The following is a 22,909-nucleotide window of genomic DNA, read 5'->3' as shown; positions in this document are numbered from 1 at the left end:
GAGATTCATCATTCCCCGCTTCAATATATGCAGTCAATATATTTCTATTCCCCGTGACTCTGAAATTCTCAAAGACGCTCACCTGGGCTCTCCAGCCCTGTGGACACAACTTCCTCCACATTGCTGCCATTGAGATTAGCCCTCATGATGCGGTCCAGTGTGACGTCAGACCAGAAGACTAACTCCTTGCTATGGTGGAAATCAAGGGCGATAGCATTCTCCAGGTTGTTCAGCAGCAAGGTATACTCTGACCGGTGGGGTAAGACCTGCCGGATATCAATCCGATTGGCAAAAAGCAACACAGGCTCCGGCCCTGAAGGACATGGACAGACAAAGGGAGGGGGGCTGGTAAGACTGGATGCCATCACTGTCATAAAGACAACGCAGGGTCTCTAAAACACACAGAGAAATATGTTAACCAGAACATCTGTACCAGTATCAGGATGTTGCCTGACCACTGCAGTACATGTGTCAGTAACCTCAAGACTGGACTACTGCAATGCAATCTACATGGGGCTGCCCTTGGGTCTGGTTCAGAAGCTCCAGCCGAATCTAGTGGCCAGACTGGCGATGGGGATCCCTGCCAACGCCATTGCTAAAACATCTGTGCTGGTTGCCCATTGAGGTCCTTGTATTAATTTTTGAAGCCCTGGAACAAGTTAGGTCCAGGGTACCTCAGGGATCTCTTGAACCCTTCTATCCCAGCTTGATCGCTGAGAACGTCGGCAGGAGAGTCGGTGGTTGCTCCCCATGTTGGCGAGGCTCACTGGACAGAAACAGAGCCTTTAGTGTCATTGGCCCAGCCCTCTGGAATGCTCTGCCGATATAGAACCAGCAAGCGTCTTCCATTTCAACTCCTTCCTTATAAACTCAATCTGAAATGTGGGGAAGGGAATCTGTGAAAAATTTTCCAATTGGGGTGGGGTTGCATATGGGCCACAGCACCCATGTCAACCCTCCCTTCCCATAGCTCCTCTGTTTTGCTCAAGTCAGAATCTGCAGCCCTTGCTGATGGGACTGGCACAGCTGCCATGTGGTTTCTCAGGAATCAGATGAATCAGCATATCTAAATCCTAGCAAAAAAGCCTCACATGAGCACTGCAAATCTCTTGGCTCAGCCACCTCAAAGCCTTTGACAAGCAAACAGTCACTAAAAATCCAATCGTGCTCTTCATTCCAGGCTTCCCGACACCCACTCTGCTATTTCTTACCCTGATGTGCAACTGCCTGCTAAAATGCTCAAAGCACAGCCATAGAGCTCCACCACTGCCACCAAACACACCCATTTTCTATTTTCAACAGGAGCATGCAGGCAGGGGGGAGATAAAGAAAGAGCATGGGTCTTATTCTATGGTGCAATCAGCAACTCAGAATTGAACTCCAAATAAAAGCTGAAGCTCCAAACTAAGCCGACAACATTGCATCAGGCACGGTTGTGTTTTTTAGGCAGTGACCGTCCAACCAGAGTGGAGAATCCCTTCTTACCCAGGGCTTTACAGCTGCGCTTGTCAGGGCGAAGTTCATAGCCTTGCTCACACCAGCACTGGAAGCCACCCTCGTTGTTGGTGCATCCCTGGCTGCAATAGCCTTCCTCTGCACACTCATTCACATCTGAAGCAGGGAAAAGGAAGAAAGTATTCAGGTGTGCAAAAGGGACTGGAAAGCTCTTCCTTATGCTCTGGATTCCACACTTGTTAATTTTCAGCTCACTACATGAGAGATCGCAAGAGGAGCTAAGAACTTAGGAGCTCAGACCAACAGGCCTTTCAGCTCAGTATATCCAGTGGGCAAAGAGCACGAGTCCCAGAGCAATTATGTCGTTGGCCCTACACTTGTTTAAACCCCAGTCCTGGCAGCACTGGGGTAGAGGCCAGAGCAGGAATCTAAAATCCACATCCACTCGTATTGTAGACATGCATGATTCTACCAACAGATGGCCCAAGGCATGAGGCTGCTGACCTTGACATGACCTCCCATCCTCCAGGAGCCTGTAACCTGTGTGGCAGGTACACTGCACCGTCCCTCGAGTCATCTGGCACTTCTGGGCGCAGCCCCCGTTGTTGAGGTTGCAGTTTTCTTCTCCAGTTCGAAGACCTGCAGAAGAAGCACATTAAGTTGAAAACTCACCAGGCAGCTGCTTATTTTTTCTAAAATGTCGCAGAAGCACTACAAAGGCCAGGTTAACACATCACATTAAACCATAGCTTTTCAAAAAAAAAAACCCACCTATGGCGTAATGTGAATTGTCAGTATGCATGCTGCTCGCATTTTACTTCTCCACTCCTGCCAGAAACAATCCACACTCTGCGCGTTGTCTGAACCCAGGGCTTATGGTTTGTTTCTCTCCAAACAAACCATGAGTGGAAGCCAAGGTTTACTCTTGGCTTACTGCTTATGGTCTGTTTACAGGAAACAAACCATGGGCACAGGTTCAGATTACAACAGAAGCCAGACCGTGACCTGTCTTAGGGCACCGCAGCAGGAGCAGAGGAGGAACAAAGCACCTATGTTTCCTGCAGTGTGTGGAAGCATGTTTCTTGTCCACACTAAACCACAGTTTATTTTAGGTATGGTCTAATGTGATGTGAAAATGTCTGGGAAATTCCGGACGTACGGCAGCCCTGACTTACGGCAGTTTTGGTCAGGGCTCTCATCGCTGCCATCTCCACAGTCATTTACACCATTGCACAGCTTTCTTTGACCAATGCAGCGTCCATTTCTGCACAGAAATTGATCTGGGGCACACTGGGGACTTCCTAAAGGGGCATAAAGGAAAGTTAGAAGCAGTTAAGAGAAAGTAATCTAATTTTCATGTACAGTAAGGATACTAGTTTATCTCTATTTGCAGTCACATTCTAGAAGATTCCACATCCTGTAAAATACAGAAAGCTGCCTAATACCAAGTCAGAACATTGACCTACTGTATCTAGCTGATTAGCCTCAACTTTCACTGTTAACTTGAAGTAATACTGTATACATTGGGTGGTATTCAATGCTAGTCCCACAAAGAGTAAATCCACGGAAGTTAATGGACATGACTAACTCAGATCCATTATTTTCAACGGGATTTCATTGTTAACTATGAAAACCCTTTAATAAAAACAAGTATTAAAATGAAGGATCGGGACATACTGGTTTGCTTCATCCAGTAGTTGGAACCAAATTCTGGAACTCCCTTCCCAATTCTGTAAATTCTAATATTTAAGAAATGATTCTAATACAGGATGGCGGATTGGGGTGGGGGACACACAAAACCCTGCAACACAACGGTTTGCTTTCACAATTTTCACCTGTATCCTCGCAGTTTTCTTCATCGCTGTAATCAGTGCAATCATCCTCCCCATCGCAGCGCCAAGACAGGCGGACACAGCGGCCGGATTTACAGCGGAACTGGTCAGCTGTGCACATAGATGTAGCTGAGGAAATAAAAATGAGAGAACTCAGTGAATTCCACCTGTTCTTCGTCATCATGTTTTTTTTGTATGTCACTTTACCCAAAAGTGCCTCACACCATCAGAAATGGTTTAGACAACTTTTCAGTAGAATTCACTAATTGGAAAGCATCCCTAACTTTAAATAAAGTCTCATTTTTATTTTATATACTGTGATCTTTTTATGTGAACCACCCTTAGACCTCTGGGTATAGGGCGGTATAATAATAATACAAATATTGAGTAAGGCAAATAAGCATGTATGAGAAAAGTTTATATAATAAAACACAACAACGTTTAAATATTATTCACTAATTGCAAAACATCCCTAAATTTAAATAGCCATGCAAGCATTAATAGGTCAAACATATTAATGAATACATACTAAGATTAATGAATACCTAGCAACAGAAACACAAATATATAATCCAAACAACAAAGCCAGCGTGTCTTATCCAAAACTGAAAGTTGCCCCCTGTCTGATATCACCAGGGCCACACATCCCCTTGCTGCCCCTACACTAAACCTCCTCTGCAAGCCCCAAGGCACTCACTGCAATTCTTCTCATCCGATTGATCGTCACAGTCAAAGTCACCGTCACATCTCCATCCGGCATTAATGCACAAACCATTGTTGCACATGAACTCGCCTGAGCGGCATGGCTGGTGAGAGGCTGCAAAGAGAAGACAGTGCATTGCAATCCATTCTTTATTGAGCCCAAATTAGAGTAAATCCCAGGTACCTCCCACTGCATGTTCCCTAGGACATTTCCTTTCTTGCCTTTCCAACCCAGTGTTAATTCTGGGGAAATCCCTTCTTGCAAACAGAATCGCTGGAAGCAAATGTATTCTTGGATTTGTACTATTTCTTCTGAGCGTAGAAGCTATGGATTCTCGATGCAGCACAGTTTTGTCTTCTCAGAAATGAAATTGATTTTTGTTTTAAATGCAATGCAGCAACCCACCCAGCATGCCATCGCCCCAGGTAACTTACAGCAGTCGGATTCATCAGACCAGTCCCCACAGTCATCGTCTCCATCACAGTGGTAGATGTCCAGGATACAGCGCCCATATGCACACTGGAACTCCTCCAGGCTACATGTTGTTGCTGGAATATCTGATGCTGAAAAAAAGGATGAAGAATACTTATGTAAGGCTAGTGCTTTTGGCACTGTGAGCAAGAAGGTACACAGGAACGCAGAAAATGGCCTTAAACCAAGTCACAACTTGGTCAATCTAGGCCAGAACTTCAGGCAGGAATCTTTCCCAGCACTACCTAAAGATGTCAGGAATTGAAACAGGGACCTTCTGTAGGCAAAGCAGATGACCTACCACTAAACTGTGGCCCTTCTCAAATACAGAAAAACAAAAGAGGAAGGCATCACGCATAGGCAAGCCTGCCACTACACTGAAAAGTGTCAAGAGTGTTACCTGCACTGCGGCAAATCTTTATTTCTGGACGAAATGTTCATTGCTTTGCAAGTGTCCACCAAGACTGAAAGCTTTGCAGCACTTCCCTACTGTTATCCCAATACTACGTATCAGGTCTCACATAAGGGTATTTGCCTAATTTACCAGTTACCACATGGTAACTGCCCCTAGCAGTCCCACACATTAAAACAAGCATAGTGCATACAATGAGCATGCTGAAAATTTGGGTGTCGTGGAAGAGGCAGTCCCCTCCTGACATTCAGGTGCAGCAGGAATAGCATGTCCCTGAAAAGTAACCCTGTAGCTGTTGTTCAGTGGTGCCGCACCCTCCCTGATGAATGCTACCAAAAATAGAATTATTTGGGCAGGCAGACGCAGCAGTGTGTGTGTGTGACAGTACACTTATTAAGAACAGCAGATTTCAGCACATGGGCAAATCCATGTGGGAACCATAATGTGAACTGATTTATGGCGATCCGCAAGCATGCCAAGTGTTCATCAAGTGCTCTGAGCCCGCTGTTTTCTAAAGGCCCCCCCCCCAAAGCAAGCTAACCTTTTGAGATAGCTCCAGGCCATCACAGAGCTATAATTTTCCCTGTCCCTGGAACCACACCCATATACACCTAAGAGCTGACTGTGCCAAGGTCTGATGTTAGCCAAGTTGCTAAGGCTGAAAAGCAGAGGGCACATTTGAGAGTTTAAATCTTGCTAACACTGCTGAGCTGAAGACATCCTGGGCGGTGCCAGGCTTTTGAAGAATTCGGCTTCTTTCAAAATGATGCCAGAACAAGCATCTCTCCCCCCCCTTTTTTTTATTGTAAGAATTCTTCCCAAGAACTCTGACCCTGTGCAGCACCCAGCATAATCTATGACAAAGGTTTTACAATGAAGCCCTTCTCCACGGCAATTCTTTATGGCACAGAAAAGAGCCCTCCAAGGAGAATTAGGCAGGACAAGAACATTCTGTGTGTGCTGGGACAATGTGCCCAGGCACCGCTGTCAGGACTGTAAGATTCAAAGAGGGAAGAAACCAGAACCACGGAACACAAAAAGAAAAAGATACTCTGGCAGGAAGCCTGAGCAGAACTGCCACAGTAGGGGATGCACAAGTGTTCACACACACACACTCACACTCACACACACCAGCATTAGATTAGGTAAGGCAAATGAACGGCCACCAAGGGCCTAGCACACTGGAATCCAGACCAAGGGTGGGCAGTGGTACATCTTCTGGTGATCCACAGAAGATCAGTAAATCTGACTCCTGACCAATTTACCAATAGCAGCGTGAGTGGGGAGGAAACTCCTCCCTCTCTAAATTAGACTGCTGAAAGAATGAAACCCTGGTGTGAATGAAAATCAAAGAGTAGATTTTTTTATTTTTTAATTAAAAATTCAACTTGGTTCTGGTAATACAAACAAATTCTGGGGTCGCACACATGCTGCTGCCACAATTTGAAGTGCTTGCGTCCTCCCTCCCCACTAAGCCAATGTTTTGCATGTGGCTCTGGTTGTAGGGAAAAGGGTAGAGCTTAAAAGCTCAACGCATGCTCATCACCTCTGGTCCAGACAATGCTTGGGGTCAACCGTTCTGGCCATGTACCTTTTTCCATTGCAAATAATAACCAAGAGGGATGGGGAACTTGGGGGCAGAAAAGCACAAATGATGTAGCAAGGCTACGCCTTTCTAAAAGGAGGAAACACTACTCACCTTGGGTGTGTGTTTTTTTAAAGCTATTAAGGCAGATTTTTAAGAAGTACCCAGGCCTAAGAAGATACCTTTCCTAATCCCTCTTTTACCCTGCTGCTAAACATGGCAACGTTTGAGTTTCGTTCCTCTCCCATCCCTGAGGCATGGATGTTTATTAATAACCAGCGAGGGAAGGCCCAGCCAATGAACAGGAGAGAAAGAGAGAGGTTGGCTTTCTCTCTCAGAGCCTTTTTCCTGGCTCAGAAGTCTTTGCAGCTTTGGCTGCTGGCCAGCTCTTATTATCTGGGGAGATAAAAGACAACCCCACACAACACCGTTCCCCACCCTTGCCCTTCAGGAGCTGGCAGCCCCGGTCGTCTTCCCCACCCCCACCCCCAGACCTTTTGAAGTTTCCTCCTATCTAGAACAAATTCTGCAAAATGCCCTTGAGACAGAAGTGGAGGAGGAGGAAGAGAGAGAGAGTTCTTCCATTGCTACTGCTCAGACATAGAGGTAAGGGGGAAAACAGAAACCTGATAAAAAGTGCTAAATGACAGGCAACCCCACAATAGGCTACAGGCAGCTCCCCCAATACTCCCAGCAGCTAACTCCAAAAATCTTTTAACTCACTGGTGATAAAATTTAAGGACCAAGCAAAGGGAGATTATGTGAGGGATGATTCCATAGGCTGGAGCGAAGGGTAAAATCCTGGGAAGGAATTCATCCAGAGTGCTTCCTCAGAATCTTTGGCACAAATTAAAGCTGATCCTCTTCCGGCACCAGCCCACCCCAAAAAGTTGAGCCGCTTTCCCATGCTCACAAAAATCTTTGCTCAAGGTGTGGTTCAAAGCCCCAGTGCTCAGGAAACAGATAGGGGGAACAACCCTCAAGTTGCCAAGAGATACCAGAGATATACAAAATGAATAACATGGTGGTTTTTATGGGACCAAGAAAACAAATAGACTAACTTAAAAGGAAAAAAAGCAGCACTACTTACTTAAGTGGTAGCAAAAGGTTAGCCGAATTTTTCCTACCAACAGAGCAACAATAGCTCGTATCAAAAGATACAGGCTGCTCAGGGGATTGCAGTCATCTTAGTCTCACAAATTTAGAAACACAGAGAACTTTTACACACACCTAGCAGTAAGAGAACGTGGCTGGTAGCTTGGTTTGGCTGCAGATGTTGAAAACTTTGCAGAGTGGTTTATTCCCCCTCCCTGCTTCTACAGGGGCAGCAGATCAGTGTTGGGAACTGGGAGCCCAGGTTTCAAATCCAGTGTCAGCCATGAAGTTCACTGGGTGACCCAGGGCCCATCCCTGTCTCATAACCTAACGTACCTCACAGGATTGTTGTGGGGATAAAATGGGGAGGGGGGAGAACCATGTATGTCAATTTGAGCTCCTTGGAAGAAATGTTATTAATGATAACCAACCTGCATAATGGGTGGCGGTGGTGGTTAACATGCCCTTCCTTTGAAGAAAAGGGCAAGTCCAACACAACTCTCCCCTTCACCTAAGTGTTTCCGGAGTAACACTCAAGGAAGAATATGAACGGAAATGGTGACGTGGCAACTAAAAATCTTATTGCTTTCTCTTTGAGCAGCATATCAGACCCTTTAAAGTTCGTCCTTGCTCACAGGTACTTCTTGAATAATGAATATGGATTTTCAACTGCAATGTGACTTTTCCCCATTTGCGTTTATTACGAGTCACTCTAAAAAACATCAGTGTGGGAGAACGCGTTGCTCTTTTAAGACAGAAAGAGAAGAAGGGTGCTGCAGAAGGTTACAGCTGCTCTAGCTGCAGCCCATTATCATTTCAAAGCTTAAGAGATGCATGCTGTTATCAAAGGGAGGAGGGGTGATGTAATTTTAAGCAGAGCTTTGGGCTCAGGAGTATGAATTTGGCAAAATGCCTGCACAGATTTGCACTGCTAATCTATATGCTCTATTACACCACTGCAAGGCTTCGGAGTCACAATAGGTCCTTATTTCAAGAGAAAACTGAAGTAAGCCTAGCATTCATTAGAAAAGATACCATGTGACATCAGAGTGGAAAGTACAACTTGCAGGAGAGAGAATACTTACGGCAGTTTTCTTCATCTGATCCATCCTTGCAGTCTGTATCCCCATCACAGAACCAGTGTTCAGCAATGCAGCTGCCATCGCTGCAGCGGAACTCCTTGTCCGAACACTTCCTCATATCTGCAAGGCAGAACAAGGAGCAGCTCAATGGAAAGGCCATTCCCCCATCCCATCCCACCCTCCTAGGAACCAGACTCTGATCAGGCGACCCACCTGTCAACACCCACCTGATCATCTGCTAGCCCACAAATGTGCTCACTGCTTATGTGCTCTTTCCTTTTTAATACAGTGGTACCTCAGGTTAAGAACTTAATTCGTTCTAGAGGCCTGTTCTTAACCTGAGGTACCACTTTAGCTAACGGGGCCTCGTGCTGCCGCTGCCACAGGATTTCTGTTCTCATCCTGAAGCAAAGTTCTTAACCCGAGGTACTATTTCTGGGTTAGCGGAGACTGTAACCTGAAGCGTCTGTAACCCGAGGTACCACTGTACTAGGCAATGGGTTCATTTTTGAATGGACCTTCAGGAATTCTGAAGAAATACAAGAAGGTTCACACAAGGCTGGTGATAACACGACAATGGGGTTTTGTCTGGGAGAGGCCCAATCTTCCAGGAGCAGCCTATAGCAACAAAGGAATGCAGCATAGTTCCTGTTGCTTGGCCCAGAATAATCAAGTGTGTAATCTTAATTTCCTCTGAGGTAGCCAGCGTGGTGTAATGGTTGGAAGCGTTGGACTAGGAACTAGGAGACTAGGGTTCACCCTGAAGCATGAAGTTCACTGGGTGCCCTTGGGCAGGTCCCTGTTTCTCAGCCAGACGTACCTCACCTTGAGCTCCTTGGAGGAAAGGCGGGATTTGCAGGTTATATAAATATAACTTTAACATCATATCATATACAATAACGGTCTGGTTGGAAAGTAATTCCCAGCCTTCTCCCTCTGTGCAAATACTTTATGAGCATTTTTTGTTTCGATCTCACCCACTGACTTGGAAGCAGTGACCAACCAGCCCTATCTGCTACACTAAATCCCCACTGCCAGCAGTCTTCCTGCAAAGGTTCCGAAATGCAGAAATCTTAGCCCACTGCCTTCAACAAAAGTCCACGCAAGCCCTTCTCTAGCAATCTCTGTGGGATTTGGCTACTAACCACATTGTTCATCGCTGTTGTCTCCGCAGTCATTGTCACCGTCACAGTGCCACAGGCTGCGTATGCAGTATCCGTTCTGGCATGAAAACTCATCCTCCTTGCACTCCCGGGGAGCTGTAAAGGACACAGGAAGCACAAACGACGAGCAAAGTCAGAAACACACACAGGTTCGCTTAGCCGAGAAAGTGTTTGTGTGCTGCCCAGCATCATTGAGAACTGTGTCCTCTTTCAATTTATGGGGCACGCCCTTATTACGGGAGCCCAGCATCAAGCGAACAGCAGCATGAGGACACCATCCCCAAGGGCTTGAGGCAGCGCATCCCACCTACCAGAAGAGGCCACACAATGCCCAGCCTGGATGGAACTGCAAACTACACCACAGTAATTACAACTGCTGCTAATAACAACGGTGGTTTTTAGTGACCTGTCTTACTCCTGCAAAGAGCCAGCAATGCTTGAGATACACCAGCTATGCTCTTTGTGCTCTCGGAAAACAATTCTGAACACGAGACCTGCAGAAGCAGATTGCCAGGTGGGGGTGGAGCCACGACGCCAGCTTCCCAGGCAGGTGAGTCACGACTCTGGAGCCGCTATGCTAGCTTCCTACCAGGTAGGGTGGAACAGCAGTAGTGGCTCTGCCTTGTTTCTGAGGACCGGTGAGGAGTGAACTTACGGCAGTCTTGCTCATCGGAGTCATCTTCGCAGTCATTGTCTCCATCGCAGACCCATGAGCGACGGATGCACTTGCCGTTGTCGCAGTGAAAATCCAAGGGGGAGCAAGTGGGCAGCACTAGAATGGAAGGAGGAGGAGAGAGGGAACTGATTAAGAGCACCCAAAAGGCTTCACCAATACATGGGCTTGGTTTTTTTGTTCTTTTGTGCAAAGAGAACTAGGAACAATAAAAGAGAAATTACACATGACCAACTTACTAAAACAAAGTTAGTAACAGTAATGAACCCAGGATACTTCTGTCTGGGCAGGGCTCTCTTTATCCAAGCTTTCTTTTTCTTTTTCTTTTTCTTTCATTAATTTTTTTATTTTTCAAAATAATAAAAACGGTTACAAGAAAAACTGGGTGTAAGACTAGTTATGCAATACAATCTCCACCAAAAATAAAACATTACATTGATTATGTAATGTCATTTCAAGCATATTCTTAAGGCATTAGTGATTAATATCACTCTCCACAGACAAATTTGAGTAGTTGGTGGGAGAGAATTGTTATGTTTATCCCTTGCATATGAAAAGAAGGAAGACCAGGATTCTTTTTTTGGTCAATATTTTTTATTCCATTTTTTTATAATGAATATAAAACAGAGAGAACAGATATAACAACTGGTGAAAATGAAAAGATGAAAAACAAAACTATAAAACAGGCGTGTAAAACGAGTACAAGGTTTCAACAAGGGTATCTCTTTTTGTTACACACCTTCTGCTACCCTTCTTAGCCTGGTTAGTCGCTCTGAGATGACCGCATCCCAAATGCTGCTCAACCATACCTCAAGGGTAGCTCAGCCTGAGATTTCCAAAAGCACACTATCACCAAAAGTGAAAGCTGCATGACATAAAAGCAATGCAGAACAGGAATCGCTATGCCAAGAGCTGTAGCTTAGTTGGTAGAGCATCTGCTTTGCATGCAGAATGTCCCATGATGGATCCCTGAGTAGGGCACCTCTAGGTGGGGCTGGGAAGAGGGCCCAGCCTGAAATCCTGGAGGGCCACTGTCACTTAGTGTAGACAGGCTAATGGTCTGGGCTCAGTATAAGGAAGCTTCCTACATTCCTGGCAAAAGGGGGAAACCTATTTCTCTCCCCTCCTTCTTTTAACTAAGCAAGAGAATGCGTGCCGATGCCAGACGACAAATGAGCCACAAGGGCACACTTGTTGCTCTATTAGTTGTTCATTTGGAGAGGCCCCAACTACATCCCAAGACGTGCGCAGTGAGAATGCGTCCACAATTCTCAGCGGTTATTCAGTACTGGCAGCCTCACATCCCCAAGCAAGCAAGAAGAATAATCCCTTAGAAAGGTGAAGCTGCCATCCGTAAAAGGCCGGAATTCAAAAGGACAGCATAAATCAATCACAGCCCTGCCTCCCCCCCTCAGGGTTGAAAGAAACTCTCAGCCTTTGGGAGGGCTGCGCTTTCAAGGGCTGCCAACTATGACTGGAAGGGAGTAGCACCGGGACTTTGCTCCTGACAGGTGTGTTCTCCAAAGGAACAATGTTACTTCCAACTATTTTTTAAAAAAGAAAGGAAGAATAGAACAGAGCAAAGAGAAGATGGAGATTGTGAAACCCTTTCATCCCTGCCTGGTCTGCTGATACTATCTCCCAGCTGTCATCACCTGGGCTTCTTCCCTTCCACCAACACAAGAGAATGGCAGGGGAATGAATGCAGCAGTAACACACACAAGGAGCAGGAGGAAAGAGAAGTCCCCTTGCAGTCTAGGAACTGGATGGTCAGTGTTGCTTGCTTCAAGCTCCACATCAACTGGAATTGCCTGCCACTGTCCAGTGCAAACAACAGTTAACCACACAATACAGATTGTCCTTTTCCATTTCCCCATTTACCTGACTTTATCTAAGGCAAGGGCTGCAAGTTTAACATGGGAAAGCAAAGCCCATGTTCCCAGCCTTACCAGCCTTGAAGACTCGTATCTCAAATGGAAGGAAGGAAAAACTGTTCCTAGCCAAGGGAGAAAGGGATGCAAAAGTTACCACAACATATAACCAGGCTGTTATTGGAAGATGAACTTCAAAATTAGTTGCGTGCTCCTCCAATGGGTGGCCTTACTCCTTACAATTAGAAGTCCTCTCTTCTAAAATGCACCAGGTGAATAGGTGGAATGAGATTATGTTGGCTGGCCCCAAACTCACCTCTGAGCTCTGGAACAGAAGCGGAAAATAAGGTTTTTACAAGCCAGAGCTGCAAAGGAAGAAGAAGGAATGCACTGGTACATTCCCAATACTTGCTTACAAATTTGGCATCACGGCTTTGTCTGATGTCAAACAGCTCCAGGTGACAGGCCTTGTTTTCTCATAACCACCTCACAGGTCATATGGGGAGGTATGGTCGGTGTTATTAGTTTGTTTTTTAACATGTTGGAACATTCAAACATGGGGCCTCCATTTGCATTCTGAATTGGTGTAATTCCAGAAGGCCCATGTCATGTGCTTTCTAAATCCATAGACCAGTCCTTCCTCGACAACAATTAGGTACCATTCAAATGACTGCTTTCATGGGTTGGACCAGCAAACTATGCTCATGATGAAACAATTGAATGCTTCACAGATCCAAACAGCAATGTTTCACATATCACACAACTCCTAGAACACAACTGCAAGGGCACACTTGGATTAAACCATCAAGCTTTGGGTTTTTCCCTTCAGATCTCTTAATGTGAGGTCGAGTACCCCCTTATTTTGCCTTGCATGAACAGCAGAAGAAATATTTGTTGTTTCATATATTTCAGGTTAAAACAAGAATGTAAACCTGCTGGTTGACAATCTAAGATCATGCACATTTAATTCTCGGCTCAATTACAACACTCTGTAACCCCTTACTGGTTAAATGCAGTATGAAAAATAAAGTTTTGTGACTGGGACACTTTCAAAACAATGTATAAGCCATACCGATTCTGCTCTTTCTATATCTAATGTAACTTAAGCTACTTTTCCATCCTGGCCAATGAAGAGTAAGGCATAACTAGAAAGCCTATTTATTCTGAACTATCTCTTCATTTCCTTAACTCCTGGAAATACTGTCTTCCCCTCCATAAAAAGGGGGGGAGGTGTTTTAAGACCTAGAAAGGCAGAGCACATTGATGTGATGGGAGAGGAGATAGCACTTTCTCTGCACAGACCAAACTCTCCCAGGCCTCAGCTGTAGCACACACACACACACACACACACACACACACACACACACACACAAAATCCCACCCCTCCCAACATATGCAGCCTTGAGCCCCAGCATGACTAATCACCAAAGGTCTGAGCAGTAGCCGCCTGGAAGGGAATTTGCATGCTGGCTCTCTGGGGGAGAATTCTTCTGGCTCCCACAGGGTTAGACCATTAGCGCTGGTTCATAGCGGATACCATTATCCTATTGAACCGCTGCTACTCTCATGAGGCAACTGCTCAAAATGAAATTCCAAACCTACAGGGAGTAGCTTCTCCCAATGTAATGCCCTCCTTAAATATGAAAAATGAGCTTCAAGTTAGGGGGAGAGAGAGAGAGAGGGCGGGAGAGAAAGTGACACACAATGAGGGGCCCTTGTTCCCTCTTCAGCATGTCTGCAAATCCAGCAAAGTCAGGCTGTGTTGTTCATACTTGGCCATGGGTGGACCATCTTCAAACTTGCAAGATCTATTTTGAATTTTTACTAGAACTTCAAGCTCCACCAACCAGAGCCAGGTGCAAAATAATAGCTCAGGGTGGATGGACACACAGTTATAATTAAGGAATGGGGTGCTGGTGCGAGCACATCCTCAGTCCAGGAGTTTGTTTCCAGTATCATAGAACATCAGATGCCAAGAAGAACGTAAACTCCTAAGAAGAACATAAGCAAAGTGCTACGATATTAGAACTGCTGGATAAATTGCAGTAGATCAGTAAGAGTTTGACAACTAAATGCTTGACAATGGCAACAACAGAAGGCTTTTTCTTTCAAAGTAGACTGTTAGAGGAGGGATAGTACCTCTGGTGGGGGAAACGTCATGCTCCTTCTGGGTCTACCTCTGGTCCTCACCCTGCACTCAGCTCTCGCCTGTAACTCCCAGAAGCTGTCAGCATGTGACAGCAGCAACACGCCAGGAAACAATTCTGACTGGCCAGCTTAACCAGGTGAGGGTAGCTGATGGGTCTCAAACCCTTGGTGAGTTAAGGACTTCCCCTGTGTGTCGGGGGATTGAGACAAGTTCTGGTGGATTGAGCAGCTGAGACTAATATAGGGTCCAGTGGTCAAGAAGGTGGTTTCTGTAGAGGGAAGGGATGGACAGAAAGGGACCCATCTAGGGGAAGGAAAACTCGGGTCCTAAACATCTGCTGCCTTGTGTGGTATCTTCAGGAGAAGAAAAGGCTAAGGAGTAAATCCTACACAAATCCGGAGTGGAGCCTCCTTCTGGCAACTCCTGCAGCCAAGCTGGTGCCAAATGTATTCCTCTGATTTCCTTTAGACCGCCTCAGTGAGGTCAAGTGTGTGTGTGGGGTCCTCACTGTTTGGGCAGCCCAGGACATCCAGATACATTGCCGATTTTCTACCTTGAAATTGCCAACCGCTCCAACTCCTATGTCAGCCTAGGTCTTCAGTGAAATAATTACTCCCTAGTTTTGACGTGGAAATCACATTCACCTTTCCTTAGCCCTTTAGAAACCTCCCCAGCAAGTCTGGGAAAGTGATGCAATGGGTATGAAAGCAAAAGCCCTTCCTTCCTTCCTTCACTCCACCTATGTTAGGAAGTCCCGGAGTACACACAATTGGGGTGAAAAACCAAGGGAAGTGTCTGACTAAATAGTAATTATAAAATGATTGCATACTTGCCAATAAAAATTAAAATAAACCAAACGCTAGAGTTCCATCCAGGAAACTGCAATTAACAGCGGTCAAAGGGTATCAGCAAAAGTCTAAAAAAAGGAGAATAGCTCAATACTGTTTTGCATCAAGAGTTAGAAGCATGACAGAGGATGCGCTCAGTGGAAAGAATCTGGCTCTCCAAAAACATGCACATACCCTGGAGGCCAGAGTCAAGGCGGCCAACTTTGAGGAGCTGAAGGAGACAGAGAGAAAATTACATTCACTGTCAGAGTAAGTCTGTTTCTGAATACCGGTTGCTGGAAATCACAGGAGAGTAGAGTGCTGTTGTATTGTACTCAGGTCCTGCTTATGGTCTTCCCACAAGGATCCGGTTGGCCACTGTGAGAACAGGATGCTGGACTAGATGTGCAACTGGCATCATCCAGCTAGCCCTTCTTAAGTTCTTATATGGTATCTATAACATAAGCTGACCACTTTTTTCAAAAGTCCACATATACCTTACATATTGCATACATATAGTACATGAAGTGGCACTTTATGTAAAAGAAGACTTAAGTTATGAGGCTTTTCATCTGGTCAATCCAAGATTCAGGAGCCACTGGCTTCCTTCCAACCACAAAATCTTGCTTTAGAAACCAATGAAAAAGCCAATATTGCTGCTTGGGATTAGCAGCCAATAAACAGATATCCTATATTCTCCATTATTTCCCATTTCATTCAACCATGCTGGAAATACCCACATACATCAATGACCACCAACCGGCAAAATCCAAATGAAAAAGACCTTTCTCTTTTCCTCCTATCCCTGAGACAGCATTCACAAGAGCCTCTATAAGGAGCGCCTGTATTTCTAGGTGTTTGATTTTCTAAAACCTTTCTAAAAGCACATAATTATGCTTGATAACTTCTCAAGTGCCAAATTGCCCATTTTCACAATGGGAAAAACTGTACTTAACTAGCATTAGTTTCCAGCCTAAAAAGCAGGCGGTTTCAAAGGCAATCAGTAATCCCATTAGTGACTATAAGTTCCATGAAGGATTCTTACATGAGGATGGGTGAAAAAGCAGAAAAGCAGCAAAAGCCTCTCCTCTCAAAACACTTCATTATCAAGGCTGACCTTTAGGCTGGCACAACTAAACCCTTTCGAACATACTAAATTCAGCCTAAATCTGCTTCTCACTCCCAACCAAAAATCTTTTAGAGCAGCTTCATTTGCATTATATTTGCATCAAAGGGTTAATCTTTGCAGAGAGGTAAAAACATGTATACTATCATATATAGTGGATGGCATTCAACTTTTTTTTCTCTCAGAGTAGACTCATTGAAACAAATGACCATGACTAACTTGGGTCCATGAATTTCAATAGGAATTCTAAGTAAAACTTAGCTGAATATCATTGTGTGGCATGTTTTATTTTGGTTCACCTACATGGATCATGGACACTGCTGTTACATTGTGAACAGCTTTAAGCATATTTATAATATGTTGTTGTTGTTGTTGTTGTTTATTAAAAATACAATAAACACTGTGCTCACTGTTTTTGTGTTCCATTTTTGTTTTCAGAAGAAAGGAATGATATAAATGTAATAACCAAACAAAAATAATGCATGTGGTCTCTCTCACTCACATAACTGGCTTTCATTTGTGACCCAACAACTGTAAGGCAACAGTTGACTGTGACTTGAGAAAGGGATCAGCCAGGCTTCCAGAAGATGGCAAAAATCAGCTCTTTGTGCTTCTCCTCTACTTTGCGCTTTGGGTCAAGCATCCAAGCAACTGAGATGCCTGGCCTAAGCAGAATGCCCAGGTGCTCATGAAGCGAAGGCAGCTCTGCGCTTTTGCCTAGCTCCGTGGTTGTCATAGAACGCTCTGCGCTCTATGCCAGCTCCGAGGAGGAGGACCCTGGGGAGGGCCTCAGCGGGACCTGGGGGGGATTATGGGGCACCCTCCCCAAGTGATCAGAGAGACAGACCAGGGGGCAAGTGGGAGCAACAGAGCCAATCAGGATGGAGGTGAACCCCTAGCACCTCTTTCCCCGTTGCCTGTCAAGGAGCGAGGAGTAACGCCGGTTGCTCTGGCAATGCAGTGGGCGTCTGGCAGCACATGAGCATCAGCACAATGACACTGACAGTTGAGTGCAGGTGGCAAAGACTGACTCAGTCCTTTAGCGCCATGTGCTCAGCAGGTGGGTGGGCAAGCTGAGGATGAGGGGTGTGCAACTCCCACACCTGTACTCCCTTAGGCGCAAGGCACACCCGGTAGTGGGAGGGATCCTTACGGCATGAGGAGGCCGAGCACCCTTGTTGTTGACACAACTTCCCTGGGTGGACGTTTGGGAAAGGAGTTGTGTGAGGACCAAGAGTGATGGAAGGCAGCAGGGACCTGTTGGAAGAAGGTGATGGGGGAGAGATGGAGCTGTGTCGGAGGGAAGAGCAGCAGACATCAAGAGGACGGAAAGAGAAGGGCTGCAAGCCACCAGGTCGGGCCAGGGGCTCTTGAACTCTGGATGGTGGACTACGATTTGAGGTACATGCTTCCTGAGCACACCCCAACCCCATGGCACAACGGCGACACTGGAGACAAGCCAACTCCCTAAGATATGAGGTGCTCCTTGAAAGCCACATACCCAAGGACTGACTCTGAAGCAATATCAGATAACAAGGAGAACAAGTAGAATACTTCAGGGGATGAAGTACGTCAGGGAAAGAGACAAATCAGAGCAGCCGTTAACAAGAAAGACATGGGTGAGTGCATCCATAAGCTCATTCTGACAAACGACAAAAAGAAAAAAGAAAGAAAAGCAATGCTTTGATTGTCATATGCTGTTCATTGCTCACTTCAACATGATTCTGCACTTCACATACGCTGCTGCTGCTAATTCCCACTCCCCTTGTTTTTAAGAAGGCTGTTGTTGTTGTTTCTGTAAGGGCACATTCCAATTCATTGCTCTCTGCCACACTTGATTTTAAAGACTCTTGCTGGCTCCCCCTCCTTGAAAATGATGATGGCACTCTGCAGCTCCAGAGAGGCAAGGCAAGGGACTCGTGCATTCATTTCTCTAAGTATGCAGCAATGACACTTCTAATTTTACTTAGTTTTAAACTATGAACTCAGTCCCACGGGAAGTGGTGGGGGCCACCAATTTTGATAGCTTTAGAACAGTATTAGATAAATTCATGGAGGAGAGAGCTATTGATAGCTACTAGCCATGATGGCTATGCTCTGCCACCACACGTGGAGGCAGCAATGATTTTGAATACCAGTTGCTGGAAACCACAAGAGGTTTGCACTCGAATCCTGCTTGCTGGTTTCTCAGAGGTATCTGGTTGGCCGCTGTGAGAACAGGATGCTGGACTAGATGGGCCCCTGGCTTCATCCACCAAGCTCATCTTATGTTCTTAATAAAGCAGAAGTGCAAGCCACAGAAAATTTAAGCATCTCTACCTCCTTTTTCTCTATGGCTTTTTCAGTCACATAGGCACATTTCAACAGGTACAAAAGAGCAGAAACCAAAAATATTTTCCCCCACACCAAATTAAGGCTTGGTACCAACATGCCTCCTTGTGTCTTCAGATAAGCCCATCCCAATTAAATATTTAGAGGGCAAATGGATTTCATTTTTATTTTTTGGCCCAGGGAAAATGAGTACATCAAAAAAGACCAATTCAGTTGGAGGAAAAGAAAGAAGACAACTAGGGAAACTAAACAGACACTGGTTTGGTAAAGATGAAAATCCTTCAAATGTAAAGTTTGCAGATGAAAAAGGAAGTGACGCTGCTTACCGGTAAGACCATTTATATGAGAAACCAAGAACTGCAAAGGAGGTGCAAGGCTATGAGATTCAGAAAAATGCTTTGTATGTATTTTTTAAACTATCACTGTAGCCAAGTAACATGCAAGGCTCATTAAAAAAAAATCCACAGCTAGGAGACTCTCACATCACAGTATTTGAACAGACATACTAAACACACAGCATGTGACACACTGGGCAGTTACCAAAGGTGAAAATTGAGTTGCACTACCAAATATACGGGCAGGGGTACCTTTACCTTTACCTTTTTACCAAATATACAGCAATAATTTAAGGTTTGCACCTGATGCAGAGCACCATGATGATCCCTTGCCGAAATGTGCACTTCCTCCTCAGGCTTCATAACTATATCTGTTCAATCAACTCTTCACACATTCCCTTTGCACATGAGTGCACTCAGTTATTTCAGAAACAATATAAAATTATTTGCAGCACAGCTTAAGACCACACCATTAAAGTTTATTTAAAACCACATTTAAAAAGACACTATGAAGACACCAGAGCCTCTTGGGGGAGGCCATTCCATAACCACATGATTCCTTATGCCCCTCCTTGATCAGTCATGTCTTCTTCTGGGGAAGTTTGACAGCTCCTGTGGAATTCCTTGACAATAAAAGTTCAGCAAAAGCCATCCCTCCTCATTTCTAGAAGTCTTCTTAAAATTGTATTATTCAGACAGGCGTTTCAAAACAGAGATTCCTTGCCAACCAGTTCTTACCATGTGCTTGATGATGTTTTCATTGAAATGCATACTGCTGTTTTCGGTCTGTATAACCCCTTGCAATATTTTATATGAAAAGGCCGTTTATAACTATTAAAATAAATAAATACATCTTTCATGTAACCTTGTCCCAAGGCATTTAGAAATGTAAACAAATCCAGCATTGAAAATGGGATCCAGAAATGTATGTGTGCATGTACAATGACTGCTGCACACATGTAGACAGAAAGACAGACATAGATATATATAGATGTGCGTGCGTGCACACATGTAAGTATGGATTTTTTAAAAAAGTAAAATGGCTACATTCTACTTTTCAGGAATCACTACTCCTTATTTCATAATCTGAGGGCTGAGAATTATAAATCGGGGCTCTCTTTATTCAGATGAAGTGCATTTTTACTTTGAGATTTCATTACTATGTACTTCTGGATATTAAAAATACTAACAATTAGCATCCTTGTTTTGGCTCTGCAGTCACTGTGATGGCAGTTCTTATGCAAATAGGACAGTCTGTCTGCAGAAGTGCAAATCTTGGAATTGTGGATGCACTGTAATTATGATTCAAGTCTAGATCTCTCTGAGGGAGGTTCTGTCCTTTTTCTGCATTGCTAAAACTCAACTTTCAAGTCAACTGATGTACACGGAGAATCATTACTAGACATTTAAAATAGAAGAGCCGTTTGCTATTATGGATTTTGACAGGCATCTTTTGCAGTAGCTTGTCTCATTGTTCAACTCCTATTTCAGCAAGGATGCTTGCTCCTCAGTAGAAATGAGATTATTCTTTCTAGAGAGGGGTACGCATAGTTTTGCAAAACAAATACAAAAAAATGAGAAGCTTTTCTGTACATTTTTCATGGTTGTTGCACATTTCAATGTGGATGTTCTCAGTGCACATTCTCCCACATTCAAGGATAAGGTATGTTTTACCTGCTTCTTGTTTCAGACTTTTGGGGCTGAAAGGTACGGCTATGTGAATCACTTGTAAGGGTGGTGAAATTGTTTTGCCTATTTATAAATCAATTTTTATACCACTTTCCTTGTTTGGGGGGAATCCTGTGATTTTGTCTGTTGCTTTGAATGCTCTTGAGGACCCTCTACTTTGTTTTAGGACCACAAGTAAAAACCAGCTGCAAACTCTGTTTTGTTTTCTTTTTGTTGACAGCATGGGCCACAAAAGCTAATTAAGCAAGCAGCTAGCTCTCCTCACAGCCACAACCTTCCAAGAACGCCAACAAAGGAAATGTCTGGAAAAGGGACATGTTGCAACACGTCCCAAGTTAGCAACATGCCACTGACTCTGCTGGACTGGAAGAAACTCTTAGGGCAGATACTTGTCGCAGGCCTTAGCCACGGTGGTGGCAAAAAGCGACCTGTGACTTTTCACAGCACCCAGGCACACACCAATCTTCTTTCGCCTCAGTCCTTCCCCTCTCCCTCCCTCCCTCCCTCTTAAGAATGGACTGTTCGCTTACTGCAGCCGTCTTCATCACTGTGGTCCCCGCAGTCATTGTCACCGTCGCACTGCCACTGAGCAGGGATGCAAGTGCATTCGCCAAAAGCACTAACAGCACAGGTGAAGTGGTTTCGTCCACAAGCGCACTCTGCACTGCTGCTGCTGCTGCCTGCACCTGCAGGGAGAAAATAATCGACATGCTTTAGAGGTAAGGAAAAGAAAGGGACACCTAACATCACGTTAATGTGCATGAATGCAGTGCAAAATGACACTGGGAACATTCCTATGAACCGCACACACTCCCAGCATTCCACTGTGTGTTAAGATTCCCGAGATGCAACTGACTGGAAGCAACAACTGAAAAGCAATCATTCGGGGGGAAATCTAAGGGTTGGTTCCATGGCCAAATATCTGGAGCAGCTTACAGCAATATCCTATTTACAACACCTCCATCTCCCCATCACCACCACATACATGCATGCATGGATCCCATATTTGGGCAATTCCCAGAGTCCTTGGCAGATATATGAGGACTTAAATAAAGTAGGGAAGCCTGCAGGTTTTTATAGGCTTTCTAACTGTTTATTCTCATCCCTTGATTCCAAAAAGGGGATAAGCTGAAGGATATTTCACAAAACCATAGTGCACACACGCCATCATTTCTGCTTCATAAAAAAAGGCAGCCGCTCCTCAGCCAGCATTGTCATGTGCTGATTTCCATTTTTTCCTTTACCTTCTCACAGCTGAAATGCTCACAGACTTATAGTGATATTATATTGATACTGTACCTGAAATAGGAGATATGTCCAAGGTACGTGGTCATATCAAGAATAGAAACAAGGAAGTAGCTACAAACGGACTGAGTGAAGTCAAACTCTTTGCAAGTAAGTTCTGCCTCTAAAAATAGGACACGTGTGATAGCTCACTCATGTGTTTCAGAAACCCTGAATAGGATCCATGCCTCTGATTATGACCCTCTCAGCATCTCATGTTCCATCCCTGGTCAACTAAGGAGATTCGGAAATGAGCAGGAAGTCAGGGCACCTGCCTATTAGGCAAGCAAAGCAGTGCTTAAGGGGATAAAATATACGCTTCTCGTAATCAAGTCAAAATGTTTCTGGTGCTGCTTGGGCTGATGCAGACTTTAAATCCGGTAACAGCTATGGTATCTCTTCTAAGTGCAAAGTATTTCTCTAGAATCTTTCATGTTGTCAGAGGGAAAAGCAATTTACCCAACGTTTGTCGAAAAATTGTATCACCTTTCTTAGATACAAGGAAGAAGATATTTCACCCCTTACTCTGAAGAAGGGGGTCTGCTTCCCACAACCTTTCATTAATTCTCTACTGATGCTATCAATCAGCCATCATTACAGCAAGATAATATTGCTGGCTCTTCATTAGCATACCATTGCTCTACATTCTTTGGAGAACTGCTTCATTTAGGAAGCTTAACAATTGAGGAAGGCTGTACTTTTACACACAGGCTAGTTAGCAGGACAGTCTTCTTTGATCTGAAGGGATATTCTTTCCATAAATGAACTTCAGAAGCAAATGGCTACTATTCCTTCGCTTGTCACTTGAAGCAGTGATTTTTAACCT

General features: G+C 44.7%; 1 protein-coding gene across 3 annotated transcripts in view; it reads right to left on the bottom strand.

Moving 5' to 3' along the window:
• LRP4 (LDL receptor related protein 4) overlaps positions 1-22,909 on the bottom strand; it is a 97,919-nt gene that overhangs the window by 30,206 nt on the left and 44,804 nt on the right. For all 3 annotated transcript variants that reach the window (XM_079950434.1, XM_079950435.1, XM_079950433.1), the window contains exons 2-12: positions 21,330-21,485; positions 10,454-10,570; positions 9,781-9,894; positions 8,639-8,755; positions 4,425-4,553; positions 3,985-4,104; positions 3,291-3,416; positions 2,631-2,756; positions 1,960-2,094; positions 1,486-1,611; positions 83-313 (exon numbers count right to left, since the gene is read on the bottom strand). In XM_079950434.1, coding sequence (XP_079806560.1) covers positions 83-313; positions 1,486-1,611; positions 1,960-2,094; positions 2,631-2,756; positions 3,291-3,416; positions 3,985-4,104; positions 4,425-4,553; positions 8,639-8,755; positions 9,781-9,894; positions 10,454-10,570; positions 21,330-21,485 — 1,497 coding nt within the window. The remainder of the gene's footprint in view (positions 1-82; positions 314-1,485; positions 1,612-1,959; positions 2,095-2,630; positions 2,757-3,290; positions 3,417-3,984; positions 4,105-4,424; positions 4,554-8,638; positions 8,756-9,780; positions 9,895-10,453; positions 10,571-21,329; positions 21,486-22,909) is intronic.

This window comes from Podarcis cretensis (genome assembly GCF_951804945.1).
Source record: "Podarcis cretensis genome assembly, chromosome: 1".
Taxonomy (NCBI): domain Eukaryota; kingdom Metazoa; phylum Chordata; class Lepidosauria; order Squamata; family Lacertidae; genus Podarcis; species Podarcis cretensis.
Note: the sequence above shows the minus strand (reverse complement) of the source record. Positions and strands in the feature narration are given on the sequence as shown.